Here is an 18029-nt window from a genome sequence, read left to right on the forward strand (position 1 = left end):
ACAAAAAATGATAAGGGAAAAGCGTTGAGTCAGGCTGCTCACAACAGCAATAGCATCTGTCAGTTCCTGGTTGAGAAAGATATATATGGCAGAGAAAGTTGAGATACATTATCTAAAGTCAAAGTAGACCAGGGGTGAAAGACAACTGTGAATTCATATCACTGAAAGGTATCCCTGTGGCTACTGATAACACCTGAGCTGTCATTTGCCCAAGCTCAAATAGTGCAACCACAACAACTACAAAAAGTATGGTGAATTCAGACTTTGTCATCAACCTGAGATGCAAGGTTTGTTCGGATAAAATGTTGGGGAGAAAGTCTGCTCTTACCTTAAAGAGACGCAGGATGTTGGCCACCATGATGGACACGGAGCTGGCGGCCGCCCCAATCACGCCCACGATTTTATCCGGCTTTGTAAAGATGGGCGGGTCCCCGTTGGCGCAGCGCACGTCCGAGCCGTCCCTCTCAATAAGAGCCTGCACGAAGGTCAGCGATTGCTCCAGAGCGTACGTGTCCCTGGAGCAGGTATCCAAGATCCGCGCTCCCAGCGTAATATTGGGCAGCAACTCGGGGTCCTTGTTGATCAGGTCGATGGCAAACATCATGGCCTCTAGCCGGTGTATACCCTTCTCCTTCTTAAGGTCCCCACAGGGCGTGCCGCGATCGCCCCGCGAATGCACCGGGAACAACCCTCCAAGGATGATGTCGCCATCCAGCCGGACGGAGTGGGCATACTCCGGTGCCACCTGCAAGTCGATGGGCAGTCTCTGCGGCCAGGCCATGTGTAGGAGGGAAGCGGAAAATAGGGCTAGAAGAAATAGGACCACAGGCTTGGACACGGGCTGAGGGGTGCAGAGAGCCTCCATGATTAGAGAGGATGGGGATCTAAGAACGGTTACGTACTCCAAAAGTAAGGGGGGCTTCTACTCGTTGGCAAGGGAAGGGGGGAGAAGCCAAGGGGTGAAGTTAGCTGAACCCCATAAATGAGTCATATTCCAAATAGAAAATATCTACGGATTACCATGATTGGCTTCGTTTCCAATCTCTTTCGGTGGTCCATACGCTGATCACATGTTCAGTCAAGCCTGGCGGGAAAGACAAATGAATCGCGGTGAATAATTTACTTGCAACTTATGAGGCTTGATCACCAGCGAGTCGGTGTCCGAGAGACACTAAAGAATCCTGCGCAGAATTAGTGATTTTTTTTTATCCACGGCTGCCATCTGCTGGCATGTGCCATCATTGCAGCCTGTGTCAAGCTCTATATATTGGATATTTCTTAGATTCACTCAAATAAACTTTTTATTTAACCTATCTTCGAGTTTGGGTTGGGTTTTGGACTGTACTAGGGTTAGTACAGGCCTTTTCCTACTCTATTTTTGTGCTACACTATAAAAAAAAGGGGCAGAATGAGTCACCCACCAACACCCTGTTGACTTTGGGAGCTGCTGCTCACAGGACAACTGGAAATTGGAGTATTTTTTCACCAAACCCAAAAACAACTGCAGCAAACTAATTTACCAAGAGATTGTCTTTTTTCAAAGTATATAATCGCAAAAAGCACTGCCAGACGAAACACGGCGTATACAAAAAGCTAGCTGAAAACGAACGCTGTGAAAAGGTGAAGCAACTGGAAGCCCTTTTAACAGCACAGCAGCACTTTTCACGAACACCTGCAAATCAGATGAAAATGCTACAAAGTCGAGCTCCGAGGTCGCTACGCTGATCGTCAAGTACAGCAAACCTTTCACAAAGGGTGAATCTATCAAAAACTGTTCAAAAAATCCAGGCTGAATAGACGTCCCTCACATATTTTCAGCTTACCAAATCTGTCCGGCTTTCTGAAAAGTTGGACATCCCTGCAGTAAGTGCCTGAATACCTGACCAGGGTTGCGCCGCCAAACTCAAACGTGCGATTCTGCAACTTCCTTAATAAAGGAACCTCAGTCAGCTTAGTTGTAGATGCATGCTAGCGAGGTTGAAGCTGACGCCAGATGGTGTTGCACCTGTTCTATCCGAAATACAGCATAAGATTTAATGCCGCGTCACTTTGTTATTGGTGTGGCCGCAGCTCACAAAAAAGGGCCCGCACCTCTGCCCCTGCGAGGGAGTCATAATATCTGGCACTACTGCACAGCAGCTGCGATTAAAATTCCCTGTGACAAAGCGGCTGGCTCCTACATGACATGAGTGCTAATATGATTTCATGAGCCTGTGCCCGGGGGACTATTTTTTTTCTCTTCTCCCTTATTTTATGTGTTGCTCAGAAGCAGATTAAAGGTGGGCTGCTATTGATGTTTTAGTGTTTAATTCAGTACGTTTGAGAAAACTGAGTAGTGTCGCTCTCTGTATGGAAAGTAATGGTTGAAACGAGTCCTATAAATCAATTATGATACAGACAGAAAAAATCCAGTGGTGGACCGTTAGGGCCTCTTACGGCCTTCTCTGTTGGCCTAAAAATATATGAATCACGTTGTGATGATCTGAGTGGTTGCCTTTTGTTTTGTTTTGTTTTTGTTTTGCTTCTTAAGTTTGTCAGGAACAGCTATTCATCCATTTGCAGGTGCAAACTGACAAGTGGGATACAAAAACCCTCGTACTAAGGTTCCACATGGAAACCACTATGGCATAGGTGAACCACATTCACTCACAACACATGTCATGTTGATATATTTTGTCCATCAATACATATTAAACATTTCCAAATTGTTTTATTAGCTTCCTTTCATTGCTTCCTCCTGGTTGTGTTGCTTCTAGATGAGGGCTTCCATATTTAAACATATAACCTATAACTTTTTTGGCCAAAAGTTGTAGCTAGGTTTAAAAACCCAGAGGCCTTCACAAAGACATCTGAAGACTGTGAGACATACAACATTTGTGTTTGAGAAAGCTGTTGGTTTAGCGGAATTGGTGAAATGTCAATGGTTTTAGAAACTACGATTGGCTAGAGGACGGAAATCCACCAAAGCGATTGCAACAACAGCCATTAAACTTAAAGATTTTATTTTTATTTATTTAATTCGTAATTTAAAAGGTCAGACAACTCTGAAGTAAATGGGAAAAGGTTTTGTCGGCCACCTTCAGCCTAGAGGTAATATCTTAAGCCCGAGCCCAAGCCCGACCCAAAATATGGGCTGGGTCGAGCCTCAGATGTCAATCATTATGTTTGGATACGGCTCAGCTTCTCTCTCGCTGATTTTATGTTTTGTCTCTGCTTATACAGTCTTAACTTAGATTTTATTACAAAAGGCTTTACGTATTGTCCATGCACGGGCCCCTTCGTCTCCCTCCCTGGGCTTTCTGAGCGGACCACGTTTGATAGCGCAGTCTGTCACCGTCGTACTCAGATAACCGGGCGGGTGGCGGGGGCCGGCCCATATCACATCTCCTCTACCTGAGTCCTCATAGAAAAAAAAGGAAAATTTAACTTTCAAGAGCTGTTTGAAGAGCCGGTTGATTCGCGAATGACACATCTCTAATTCAGAATAAAGTTGAAGGCCTAGGTTTAAAATGCATGGCCTGCCACTGCCTAATTCTGAATTAAATGCCAGTAAAGGCCACTCGTTTTGTTGTGACATCCTTTCATCCTATTCAAGCTGGATTCTTTAGAGGTGTCTCTTTTTTCTATAGTAACATGGTCTGCATTTATGGGTGTTGTGAATCTTGCAGATTACTCAACTAATTAGCTATATAGCATCAAGGCAAACTGCAGAGAGGGGAAAAAAGGCTCACTAATAAATGAAAAGAAAAATCGGAGCCTAGTTGGCCTTCATTGCCCATGGAGTGAATGAATGATAAATGACTGCTGGATCGCCCCTCTAAGCCCCGAACGCTGCCAATGCTAAGCTAATTAGCCACGTTCTGTGGCTTAATTAGAAGCACAGTGATAGCGTTGGCGCCAGAAAAAGTTAACTCATGCTCCACATTCTCACACTGAAATAGAAAAGTGTACATAGAGAAAGGCGAACAAATTCAATAGGATTGTTTCATTGATGGAATTAAAGGCTCTGCATTTAAAATTGGAAACCGCTGATAATGCAATACCAATGGGGGGAAATGTAAAACGGAAAAAAATGTAGCCATTTCGAAGCAAAATACTTTCTATTTATAATTAATAGGGGCAGACTGGGGAGAAATAATATCTTGGAATGTATTTATGGGCCCGGTATACTTAATAGGTAAAATACATATCAATGTGGAAAAAAAACTTTTGTGTTTGCATGTGCCATTGTTCTTGAAGCACATTGCTGACTAGCATCACTTTCTTTGTCCATTTCTACGCTAGGCAGGTCAAACATGCAGCACACGAAGTTGACCCGGCTCGTTGAATTATTTAATCCGGACCGCAATAAATTTCTGAGTATGTCGAAAAAAGGAGGTAGTCCCTAGGTTATGTCTATCAAAAGTAATGGTTTTTTTAAAATAAATTTGTATTTTGTTTATTTATTTATTTATTTTCAAACATCACATCACAAAATAAACAAATCCCCTGAAAAGAGAAAAGGGATCACAGGTTAAAGCGCTGTTGCAAACTAAACTAAACTAAATGCTCCCTCTGGCCGCTAGAGGGCAGTAAAAGATATACAGACGCTCCCCTACTTATGAACATTCGCGTTACAAACCACTGTACATACAAACATTTTTGGGGGGATGTAAAAAAATATCCGTACATTGCTGTAAGTTAGATTTTGTATTGTGTGCACCTTTTTCCGAGAACAGGACAGTATTGTGGTGCTTCTTTCCGCCGCTACCGGCATGTGGTGGCGCTGGAGAGGTCACCCAGCATCCATCCCGAAAAAGAAATCCGGTTTCTACTTCCTAGTTCGGGTGTAATGAAAACATACTGGACTGTATCTCTAGCATGCTTAGAACTTTGACATTTTTATTATTTAATATTTCGAGCATCCATTCAATATGGTTGGTGTAAAGTGTAAAGAAGAGGCGAGCCGTTTCATTTCATATGAAAGTGGAATAAGAAAGCTTGATGCGGTTGAGAAAATTGTTGGATCGCTTTTTTTGTGTACTTTTTACCATGGAGGAAGGCGTCTAACTCTCCCAAAAGTAAGTTAAACTTAACTTTATTAATTTTATAGTCAAGTCAATTAATGTCTCTTTGTATAGCCCTTAATCACAAAGAGTCTTAAAGGGCTTCACAGACCACAGAATGTCAACGCCTAATGTGTAGCTTTGTTTTTGAGTACTAAGTTTTATCATTCAGCCAGCTTTGTAACGTTATAGAGCATTATTAAATGTTTATTTTTTAGGACAAAACAATACATGCTACTTATACAAGCCTTAAACATACTTATACAAACCATAAAAATACAAAATATAGCACTGAAGCAACTTACGAACAAATTCAACTTAAGAACGATCGCCCGGAACCTACCTTGTTCGTATGTAGGGCATATACTCTTCAGTTCATTAGTTTGATATGATCGTGTCTAATCTTATTGCTAAAACTATAATTTTGTATTTCTTTTTTATTCATTGCTAACTATTGCAACGATTAAGGCAAATATGTGAAATTAATAATTTTTAAGTTTAAGTTTGTCTAGAGTTGTGAATTAGTTTAGGTGTAAAACTTATTTCGCTAAACGAGTTAATGCATTCAATGCAAACAGTAAAAATATGTTTTTTTTTCTATAATTTTTTGCATAAATGTGTTATGCTTAGAAAAAATCCCTTGTCATCCATGGGAATAATTTGTTGGCTAGGCCACTAAAGTAGGCTAAATGATAAAGCATAATTTTGAAAAACTGCGGTAAGCTTTACATTCTTTTACAGATCCGACACCCGCCTAGAACAAAAACGTCTTGATCCGGCCCCAGAGGCAAACCGAGTTAAACGTCCGTTTTCTGTGCCAAAAACTAGCCACTTTCCAAAAATAGCATTAACTTCTGCATGTGAAAGAAATGCCACTAAAATGCCAGTGGGATCCAAGCATGTTTATATTTATTCATCTATCCAACCATTGTTTTGTTTTTGGGCTTAGTAAAACTTCAAAAAATTCAAATTGTATTCATCAAATCTTTGAGCAAGCCAGCAACTCAATGAGCAGTAGCACAGGAGGCTAGCTAAAACTGGCTAAAGCTAGCAAAGAAAGAAAGAAAAAAAGAGGGAAAAGCTTGCGAGTGATTGACATGTACAGTAAGTACCTGTCAAAAAAATATGTTTATTTAATGAGTAACACTTCATAAAATACTAATTCTCCCACTATACTGAGAGAATGGCTAAGCACATAAATTCACAGCAAAAGGTCCCCGTTGTTATGTACCCAGCATTTTGGACTGCTGTTTTAGATTCAAGACATAATACAACGGTACCTCTACTTACGAAATGAATTAGTTTTGCAAGTAGTTTTGCAACCTAAAATATTCCAAGCCCAGCAAACGTATGATATTTTCTTTCATAAATCATAAACGAGTATTTGTTCACTGGTCCTCAGCTGTTTTTTTTTGCATTTCTTAAAAAAACTGATCCAATGATGTCTGCTTCTACCAGCTATTGGGAAATGTGCCAGTCAGACGTGATTATAATGAGCGGTAGTACGACCTGTTGACACTTTTCCCTGGTGATTCATTTCCACAAATTCCGAGACTTTATGGAATTTTGTCTTAAACTGTCACAAAATGTCATAAATTTGGGCTGATGGAATCCTACCTCTTGTGGTCTCTGAACTCCTCCTGCACGACTGTGTGTGTTTTCATAGCTTTTAATTATACCTTGCTTTGTTTTTATGGCCAGAGGAAGTATTTACCTCTTCTTTTCTCCCTGTCCATTTTTCTGCATGTTTTTGTGGGTTCGATTGTGAATGATAGCTCTTCGTGGCGGTACCATACAGCACACAGTAAACAGGATGGGAAGGGGACACCAAGAGCATGCCGGGATTCGCGCATACGCACCGCGTTGTGAGGTAGAACTCTGGGAGCGCCAAATGGCATCTGGTACTGTTCTGTATTTGCCTTTGTAACTAGAGGGAATATTTCCCCGTTCAGTTACTTTGTAACTGGAATCTTTTGTATACAGAGACATTCGTAAGTAGAGGTACAATTGTATTTGCAATGTGCCAGGTTACAATGTATGTAGTATTACTGTAGTAATATTTTGTAGTATTTCTTCAGTATTTTGTAGTATTTCTGTTATAGGATGTTGAAGTATTTCTGAAAGTATTACTGTAGTATTATTTTGCCGAAATCTTATAATATTTTTGTATTATTTCTTTGATATTAAATTGTATTACCGTAGCAGCATTTGTGCTGTATTTTCTAGTATTTCTGAAGTAGCATTTTTGTACTATTACTGCATTGTTTTGTAATTTCTGTGCAGTAGTATTTTTGCAGTATTTGTGCAGTATTTTGTAGTATGTTCTATTGTTGTTCTGATGATGTATTGTTTCTGTAGTAGTACTGTTTTGCAGTAATTCTATAGTATAATTGTAATATAAAGTTGCAATATTGTAGTAATTCTGTATTAGTATTTTGTATTACTGTAGCAGCAACTGTGGTGTATTTTTTGAAGATTTCTGTAGTAGTATATTTGTATTATTTTGGCAGTATTTTGTAATTTTTCTGTATTAATAATTTTGTAGTATTACTGTATAATTATTTTGTAGTAAACCTGCAGTATTTTTGTAGTATATCTGTTGTAGGATTATGTTACATTTCTCTACTATGACTGTACTACTATTCTATAGTAGTTTTGTAATATTACTAAAGTTGTATTCTTGGAGTATTTCTGTAATATGTCTCCAGTATTTTTGTAATAGTATTTTGTATTTCTATAGTAGCATCCGTGCTGTATTTTGTAGCATTCCTGTAGTAGTATTTTTGTATTATAGTATTATTGTAGTAGCATCTTTGTAGAGGTCCTTGTTTTCAAGCATTAAATTTGATATTAAGTTTTGCAGTTTTTTAATTGTATTTTGTGGCATATTTATGATAGTATTTTTGAAGTAGACATTCAAAATTTACAATGGGGACAAAGCTGGAAACCTAAGAACTTTTGTTTATGAAATGAAATGATCTGCATTTTATATAGCGCTTTTCAAGTCAATGACTTCCCAAAGCGCTTTACATTGTGCTTCACATTTCCCAATAGCGGCCGTGATCTGTGCAGCCATGTAAGGCACTAACTTGCTTATTGGGGGTATTGGGGGTTCAGTGTCTTACCCAAGGACACTTCGGCATGTAACACGGACAAGCCGGGATTCGAACTGGGATCCCTTAATCCTAAAACGATTGCTCTACCTCCTGAGCTACTGCCGCCCCAAGAGAGTTATGAGAGTTACTTTATTTAGTATTACAAATATTGTCATGATATGTTCACCATTTTCATTCAGCGGGACAGATCAAAAAGTCTGACAAGGCTGTGTGTGGCCCGCGACCCGTAGTCTTTGAGTGTCTACTACGAAATACTATGGCAGAAATATACAAAAACGACAACAAATATATTTAAGAGATAGTGCTTGAAAACAGGGATCTAATATATTATTTTGCTTTCATTCTGGAAAAAAAAAACACAGAAATGATACAAAAAACTACTACAGTAACACTCAAATACAAAATTATATCTACAGTAAGACTATAGAAATCCTACTACAGAAATACTACATAAAACTTGTAGGGATTTCACCCTTTCGTTTTTCTGCCAATCCGACGTGGGTGGGAACCGGGAAGCCACTTCCATCTCCATAAAACGTAACTGCGCCCAATTCCAGCTCAAGGGCTCCCTAATAGGTTTACGAGTCGAGTCGCAGCCTCGCTCGCCGTCTTCGCGGATCCGGCTCTAATTCAATTGTGCACCAATTAATTCATCACTTCCTCGTCTCCAAGTGGAATTAGGTCAAAGCCACGACAAAAGCATATGCCATGATTTAAAGGCCGGCTTTATGTAGGTTGGCCGGATCTGCTAACGCGCTGAAATTCCAGTTTGCTGGGGCAAAATATTGTTTATTCAACATTTTTCCACTCTGTGGGCCGACCGCTCGATCATCGGACGATCGGCTTCTCGGCTGTGATAGATCAAAACTCCGAAAGGTTCCTACAGCTTAAGGAGAGTTAAAATCAAGACTTTTTAAGACTTTTTGAATGCCTTTTGAAATCAAATCACACAGCACTCTCAAAATGTTAGACATGTACAGACGCTCCCCTACTTAGGAACATTCGAGTTACGTAAAACGGTCGATACAAACATTTTTTTCGGGACGTCGAAAAATATCTAGACATTGCTGTAAGTCAGATTTTGTATTGTGTGCACTTTTTCCGAGTATAGTGGAACCTCGGTTTTCGAACGCCTCTCAGTTCGAACGAATCGGTGTGCAACCAAAAATTTCGAGAAATTCTTGCTTCGCTGTTCGGTCAAAAAATCGGAGTTCGAACGACGGTAATGCGTAAGTGCGTACGCTAGGGTGCGATGCTGAGCGGCGTACGGCTGTTTTAGCCCCTTATTATGCCTCCGAAGAAAGTCAGTGCAAGCAGCAAAGTTGCTACAGGTGAAAAAAGAAAAGTAGTGCGTACAACTATTGCATTTAAGAAAGAAATAATAGCCAAATATGAAGGAGGTGTGCGAGCGCCTTCTGCTGACCACCACAAAGGTAAGAAATCCTATTCATAAGATTACGATAACGCGAACGTACGATTAGCCTGGGTTAGCCTTAAGTTTACGTTAAACATTCAGAGTGTTGGAACGGAGCCCCCTTTCCAATGAACCGCTCACCACTTGTTGTGGAGACCCGAGTGCTAAATGATTTGTAAACGACCTGATTTTTTTATTTTTACACGTTCTTGTTAGGGGAATCTTTCGTACGGAAGATTACGATAACGCAAACGTACGATTAGCCTGGGTTAGTTTTATGTTTACGTTAAACATTCAAGGTAAACATTCAGGGTGTTGGAACGGATTAAAATGATTTACATTATTTTTAATGGGAAAAATGATTTCGGTGATCGAACAAATCGGTTTTCGAACAGGGTTCTGGAACGGATTATGGTCGAGATCCGAGGTTCCACTGTACAGGACAGTAAAGTAGTGCTTTTTTCCGCCACGACCGGCGTGTGGTGGCGCTGTGAGAGGTCACCGAGCATCCACCCCAAAGAAAAAATCCACTTCCTCTTCCTAGTTTATGAGTACACATTCTATACTGTATCTCCAGCACACTAAGAACTTTGACATTTTTATTTTTTAATATCTCGTGCATCCGTTCAATATGGCTGGTGTAAGGTGTAAAGAAGAGACGAGCTGTTTCTTTTTAAATGACAGTGGAATAAGAAAGCTTTGTGCGGTTGAGAAAATTGTCGGAACGCTTTTTTTCGGCCACTGTCTACCACGGAGGAGGAAGTCACCTAACTCTCCATGGATATCAAATACAGATTCAATTCATTTTTTTGCTGTATAATATTTAACATTAAAAACCAAGACTTAAGTTCTAAATCAGGGGTGGCAAACAGCCCATGGGGCACATGCAGCTCAGCAGGCATTTTCATCTGAACGAAAATGGGCAAAACAATATATATAGTACATAAGATTACTACTAATAAAAATGTTTATTTTGGTGCCAGGTTTGCCTCCATTATCTCTTTGTGTGTTTCCTACAAGAATACTATGACAAAAAATCTACAAATGTACGACACAAATAAATATCAAAGTTAGTGCTTAAAAACAGATATCTAATACAGTATATTATGTTGCTTCCATTTTGGAAAATAAATAATAATAATAATAATAATTTCCTTTGTATTGTCATTCTTTGTAACAATGTACACGGAACGAAATGTCGATACACCTGACCCGTTGTAGCGAGCCGATGCAGCCGCAGCCAACAGAGGGCGCCGCCATTTTACCAATGTTATAAGTCTTAGGTATGACTCGGCCGAGGCGCGAACCAGCGACCTCCCAGATACAGAAATAATCCAAAATACTACAGAAATACTAAAATACAAAATTACTACAAAAATACTACTACAGAAATACTACAAAATTATTCCAAAAATATGACTACAGCATTACTACAAAAACACTTAAAACAGTATTACAAAAAGACTACTATGTAAAAAAAAAACAATACTAGAGAAACACAAAAAAAATACATCTACAGTAATAATACAAGACCAACTATCAAATTAAGTGCTGAAAATGGGGACCTAATAAATCCGTTAGAGAACTACTATTACAGAAATACAACAAAAATACAACTACAGTCATACTACAAAAATACTACAGAATTATAACAACCCATACTACAAAATACTACAAAACTAAATATCAAATCCAGTGCTGAAAACGGGGACCAAATAAATCACTTCGAGAAATACTGATTTAAAAATACAACAAAAATACAACTACAGTAATACTAGAAAAATACTACAGAATTATAACATAAACCCTACTACCGAATATGACAAAAATACAACTAAGTAATACTAAAAAACTAGATATCAAATTAAGAAATGATAATGGAAACCAAATAGATAATTTTTAAAGCCATTTTAATGAAACTAGTCTATTCGAAAACAAATAACAAAATAAATATAGCATGTAGATCTCTGCATGCTAAAATAAACCATAAATGAGAAAAATTGGATAGATCTCCAGGACTGGCCAAATATTTTTAACCCAATGACGCCCGCGATTTAAAAGGTTTGCTCACCCCTGCTCTATATAGTCAGTGCCAATTTGTTATGATCCCTCTTCACTGGACTGGAAGAGAGGAGTTGGGCTTCTCTCCATCCCTTTCTACCTTGGCCTCTTCCCAGCTTATCCTGAATGGAGGTGCTTCCCCCGCCTTCTCTCCTCAGTTATCCCTCAGTTGCTCTCGTGCAGGAATGGACAATCCCCCCCAAATCAACTACAAATATAGTTTCATAAGTTTTATCTGAGGAAGCGTCATTGTTTCCAGTAGGGCTGCACGATTTACCAAGATCTAATTGATATTGCGATGTGATGTAGTGCGATTGTAGTGTTCTCGTTTGCCCGCGTCCCTGCGTCCTAGACGCATCATTTTTGCTGGGGACGCATTGTGTCAAATCAACGTGCGTCCCCGGGACGCAACTTTTTTGACATAAAATGGTCATTATTACCCGACACTTTTTTTTAAAAAGGGTTTACCACACTCAACTTTTCATCAGACAGATACACCATTGTTGTTTTGGTCTCGCGGTTCGAGTTTTCGTCTGCACGCCGATCTCGGAAAACAAGATTACGCCAATGTTGTGGTGAAAGGCCGTCTTTTTAGAGAACCGGCTTTTTCGGCTCAACTCGTTAAAGAGAGCCGGCTCTGAAACGGCTTACTTGCTTTGATGCATTATATTACGAATTATGATGTTGTATAAATAAGTTAAGAAAAAAAGGAAGTATAAAAGGAGAAAATGAAAAAAGACAGGTTTGTGGTTATCCCTTTATTCAGTATATTACCAACAATAATTGAATGCAGAAAATGAATTAATAATTTGAATACAAAAATGTATTATTCTGCTTAATTATATTTGCATGTATTTTTTCCTTCTACAGTGAACGTCCAAGCTACTTCATTTGGAACTTTTTTTTATAATAAACCTCATTCATGTCGAGCAACTCAGAGTCTCACAACGGAACAATATATGATATAAGGAAACACATGTACAATATAACATGTTAAACTACATAAACACGTTTGAAAAAAAATATGGTGTAAGATTTTTTTGTATTTTGTAAGGGAAAATATGACAGTTTGTAAGTGCAAGGAGCCGTGGAGGTTGACAGGTATGAGTATGCCTAAAAAACAGTATTAGGTGAAAATCAACACAAAATTGTTCATTTCTTCAATGTCAGTAATAAGTCGAAACATAATGCAGAAAGTGATAACAACGGCAATAATTCCGGCAGGAAAAAAACGGCAGATAAATTCTTCGGAAGATCGCGGAGGCAAGGAAAACTAGTGTGTTGAAGCCAACGATTCGATGAAAGAAAATAAACAAAAGAATATAGATTCATATAATTATTTCACCAATATTATTTTGTATAATGTAAAATATTGCGGTGAACTGAAAAATCTTGAAGTGATAACTGATTTGTATTACCAATAAACTGTGATGATTAAAACTGAATGAATGTATAGATTTATATTTGTCGCCTAAATTTTGGGGACCCATAGATCCCTTTTGGGACCCATAGATTTTTGAGCATGCGAGTCCCCGGGACCCATCACTTTTCAGAGGTCAAATGAACACTGCCATTGTGTAATAACACTGCGTTTTTTTTTTCAAGGATATATAGACTGGACACCCTAATAAACCTCCCCAGAAGAGGGCGGTGTTTACTTAAATTTCTCCTCTTAATAATCCTTTAAAATTCACCTTAAATCTCGATCTTAGACGTACCCAAAGTAAATTGAATGCTGTTGATGAGCCGTTTGGATAATCTGGAAGGTTTTGGTCTCTTTCGATAGGTAGCATTGTGAAGTTTTGTCCCAAATTGAAAGTGCTTCTAACATGAGCAATCTAAGTTAGAACACACAGAAATAGCAGGATTTTACTCCCGCCTGAATTTTCTTGAGCAATCACATGCGAGATGAGTGTAGCATGGGCTTTTTAGCTAGAAAACAGCTGGGACAAGCGCATAAAGCCTGACCTGAGTCCCAGGACAAATTTGATAACAAACTGAGAAAACTAAACAGTATTTTGAACATTTTTTCTAAGCGTATGTCTAGCAGGGTTGGGTAGGGTTACTTTAACTGGATTACTTTCAATGACTTTTGGATTACTCCAATACCAAATATGCTAGTAAATTCTGGACTATAGAGCGCACCTAATTATAAGCCGCACCCATCACATTTTGAGAGGATAGCCGGTTTTATACTTACACAAGCCGCACCTGCATATAAGCCGCATGCGCCCACATTAAAGCATGTAACATAATCACAAAATTAACCCAAACCCTACTTTGAGTCCCGCGATTTTAACTGAACATAAGGTACGCGGTTCAAAAACCACAACCGGCAATATAACGGAAAATGATACCGGTAGTTAACATTGGTTGCAGACCTGCAGAGTCCGGGTCCCGTTAAAAATAATCCAAGGAAAAAAAGTTGATACTTCCAAAGGTAAGGGTGGGAAAAATATAAATCCACTATTGTCTGCAGTGTCCATAAACACCCACCTTTACTGGTCCCCACTTCCCGTCATCCCCCGCGTCTGTTACGCCCCTTCTTTTTAATTGGTCAGTGCAAGACTTATCAGAATAGGTGTCCAAAATAAAAACAAATAAATACATTACAAAAATATACAGTTGCAAATACATATTATACATGGTTACACATATTTACCAAGAAAGACAGGACACCGAGAGAGTTTTCAAACCTGTAATAATAATATTATAACTTTCATCCCAAACCGTGCCTGTGAAGGGTAGCAAAACGCTACTAGCAACACGCTCGCAGCAGGGTGAACCGGTCTGTTAAAAAAAACACACCATACTTACAGAAACCACGGTAAACCGTCCTCATCTTCCTCCTTACAACCGACGTCAGCAAAGCAGTCTTTCCCAGTAGGGGAAAGAGACTTTATCATACAGACGACGTTTCACGCTCCCTTATTCATAAACACGCTAGCAACACGCTCGCAAGGTAAAGTTTGCGTGCAGTAGCTCTGTTTCCTTCTTTATCGGACTTTTCAATTGCGTTTAGCTTGTAAGCTGCGTCATGTGCCTTGAACTCGAGCGCCGCTGGTGGCTGTTATAAATTGGCCGCATCACTGAATAAGCCGCAGAGTTGAAAGTTTGGGAAAAAAGTAGTGGCTTATAGTCCGGAATTTACGGTAAATATGAATAAAATTATGACTCAATACACTCTCCTGGCTTTGATCTCTGGCAAAACTAACAAAAAATGCGACAGAAACAAAATGAAAATAAATCCAAACAGCTTGCCAACATCATTTTTGCCATTCCATGTATTGCATTACTCCCCAAGCCTGCCCAAAATTTACTAATTTTATTCATATTTAGTATCTTTTGTCTTTTATTAGCATATTTGGTATTGGAGTAATCCAAAAGTTATTGAAAGTAATTCGGTTAAAGTAACCCTACTCAACCCTGATGTCTAGGCGTTTCCAAAAGCCAAGTTTTCCAGCGCTTGCATGAGTCTGAGTTTTAATTTCACTGCTATGCTCTTGACCCTCCGGATTGGTTTAAGTCTGGCAAGTGCAGCTAAGGTTTGAGCTATCCTGGTTCTGGCCACTCTTATGACATGACAGTCCAAGATATTTAAATTTAGTGACAAGTTTTAGCTCTCTGTGGTTGATGGGGATGTCTTGGTGTTACCTCGGGGATTGTTGGTCATTGCTTTTGGTTTTTTTCTATGCTGGGTTTCTGTGGGGATGTGGTCAGGCACGTTCTGCTTACCCACAGACACGTACTGCCAACCCAAAGAAAACTGGATCTAAGACTGAAATTGAAAATGGTGGTAACAGGACCAATGTTAATGGATAAACTGCCAAAAGCTATGAACCTCTGGCTTTCAAAATGCATTCAGAAGTACAAAGATGCATTTCCCATCCTGCACAAATTGTACATCACTGCACTAACCGTTGGCTCGTCCTCAACTACATGGGAAAATTATATTTCAACTTTTAACCATTGTCACTCTTCTCCGCAGAACATTGCTACATTCACCAAAGAGATATTAAGTTGCTTTGGGACATTAGAAAATAAATCACAGGGAATCTTGACATGAATAGATTTGTGACCGAATTTGCAAAGAGCAGCCATTGGGTGGTGTTGGGGATTAAACAAAACTCTGCCCTGTTGTGATCTAAGTTAACCATTCTTTCTCACCTGCATGTCCACACTTTTCAGTTATCAATGTGTTTTTAGTTAAATATAATAAAATAAGGGCAGCACGGCGGCGCAGTGGTTAGCAAGTGTGCGGCACAGTTCTGAGGTCATGAGATCGAACCTCCTGTGTGGAGTTTGCATGTTCTCTGTATAATTCCCACCGGGCACTCAGGTTTCCTCCCACATTCTAAAGACATGCATGTCATGTTAATTGGCTGGTCCAAAAATTGTCCCTAGGTGTGAATGAGCGAGCGAATTGTCTGTCCCTGTGTCCTCTGCGATTGGCTGGCAAGCCGTTCAGGGTGTCCCCTGCCCACTTCCCGAAGATAGCTGGGATGGGCTCCAGCACCCCCGCGATCCTACTGAGGATAAGCGGTGCAGCTAATGAGATGAGATGAGATGAGAAGGGCAGCACTGTGACGCAGTCGTTAGCAAGTGTGCGGCACAGTTCTGAGGTCATGAGATCGAACCTCCTGTGTGGAGTTTGCATGTTCTCCCCATGCTTGCATGGGTTTCCTCCGGGCACTCCCGTTTCCTCCCACGTTCTAAAGGCATGCATGTGTCAGGTTTTCAATGTAAATCTCCTGATTTTCTGTCTCAAGGTAATTAGCTTGTTTTTATATTACTAAATATAAAAACAATGTTTCTCATACAAACACACACATAAAGTAACGTTTCAACAATGAGCGTAATTATATCTCTTGTACTTTTATCAATCTTGTATTCTTTTATTTTGAAGTCGTGTTCTTGTCTGTACTGATTTCTCTGACGTTAATAAACACTCCCTCTCTCTGTTCGGGACCTCAGCCAAGAAGGACGTGAGTTCTTTGCTCCCACCATCATGTAGAATTAAACTATATACATGTATTTTAACTGTGCAAATATAGCCACTAAATAGTTTTAATAATGTCTATCCCTGACAGCATGTCACGTTAATTGGCAGGTCCAAATTGTCCCTAGGTGTGAATGAGCGAGCGAATTGTCTGTGTGCTCTGTGATTGGCTGGCAAGCAGTTCAGGGTGTCCCCTGCCCGAAGATAGGTGGGATGGGCTCCAGCACCCCCGCGACCCTAATGAGGATAAGCAGTGAAGATAATGGATGAATGGATATTAACATAAACCCAAATCACAACAGTTATCTCAAGTAAGAAGAAAATAAAACATGTGTTGAGGTGCAGTAGACCTAAACTGGATTTCGACTATTATACTTGAGCATTGTAGCACTTTTTAAGACTAATCCCAGTCCACACCTGTCATCCTGGTAACACTTTTGCCTCTCCCCCCCAAAAGTATCTTAAATTGCTAATACAAAAGTATCACTTGTAAAATATGAGATCATTATGCCGCTCACAACAGTTCCCTTAGAGCAGAGCTCAACATGGGGTCTTGTTCAATGAGACAGTGCCATCCACTGTGAAAGCTGAGAAAACACCACTGCAATATCCCTTTGGGCGGGATGATTTATTTGATTTAGGAGTGGGGGCGAAGACAAGGGAGGAAATATTGAAGGATGGCACTGGTGGAATGTGAAGAAATAATAATAATAAGACCGAAAAAAATACCTTAAAGTGGGTAAAGAGTCGGAGATGAGTGTCTTCTTTAAGTCTTCTCCCTTCACGACAAAAATTGTGGTAAAAATATTTCCCAGTCCTCCTTGAGCGTGATATCCTTCTCCGCAGGAATGTTTTGGAATGTAGACAAATGAAGTCAAAAAGCCAAAGTGGTGATAAGATATTGGCAGAAGTGCTCCTGGTTTGCGTTAACAGGTGAAAATGGAGGCAAGAAGCGCGGCGTCCGTGGGAAGACAGTGCGCGAGTGCCACAATCAAGCGGACCCCAAAAGGTGCGCGTGCGCGCCACCAAGAAAAGAAGAGGGAGCGTGTGCGCGAGGAGTAGGGATGGCTCGTTCGCGAACGAAATAAATCTATGAGCCAGCTCTTTGAAGTGATCCTTATTGAAGATTCAATGAGGAGCCAGCTGATATCAAAACGTTCTCTCTCGTCCTCCCTATCTTTCTCTCTCTCTCTCTCTCTTTATCCCTTTCCATACTCTCTCTCTCTCTCTACTTATCTCCACACTCTCTCTTTTTCACTCTCTCTCTCTTTCATTGTTTTTTTTATTTCTAACCATCTTTCTCTTTCAGTCTTTCCATTTCTGTGTTTATCTCTGTTTCTCTTTCTATATTTCTATCCCTTGTTCTCTATCTTTCTCTCTTTCTATCTTTCTCT

General features: G+C 39.7%; 1 protein-coding gene across 2 annotated transcripts in view; it reads right to left on the bottom strand.

Moving 5' to 3' along the window:
* Positions 1–17752, bottom strand: part of grm8a (glutamate receptor, metabotropic 8a) — a 364026-nt gene extending 346274 nt beyond the window's left edge. For both annotated transcript variants that reach the window (XM_088348707.1, XM_088348708.1), the window contains exons 1-3: positions 17365–17752; positions 1021–1084; positions 329–922 (exon numbers count right to left, since the gene is read on the bottom strand). In XM_088348707.1, the coding sequence (XP_088204833.1) occupies positions 329–922; positions 1021–1059 (633 nt within the window). In that variant the 5' untranslated portion in view covers positions 1060–1084; positions 17365–17752. The remainder of the gene's footprint in view (positions 1–328; positions 923–1020; positions 1085–17364) is intronic.
* Between the last annotated feature and the right edge of the window lie 277 nt (positions 17753–18029).

Source organism: Urocampus carinirostris, chromosome 11 (assembly GCF_059441175.1).
Source record: "Urocampus carinirostris isolate Australia breed hairy pipefish chromosome 11, RoL_Ucar_1.0, whole genome shotgun sequence".
In the NCBI taxonomy this organism is placed as follows: domain Eukaryota; kingdom Metazoa; phylum Chordata; class Actinopteri; order Syngnathiformes; family Syngnathidae; genus Urocampus; species Urocampus carinirostris.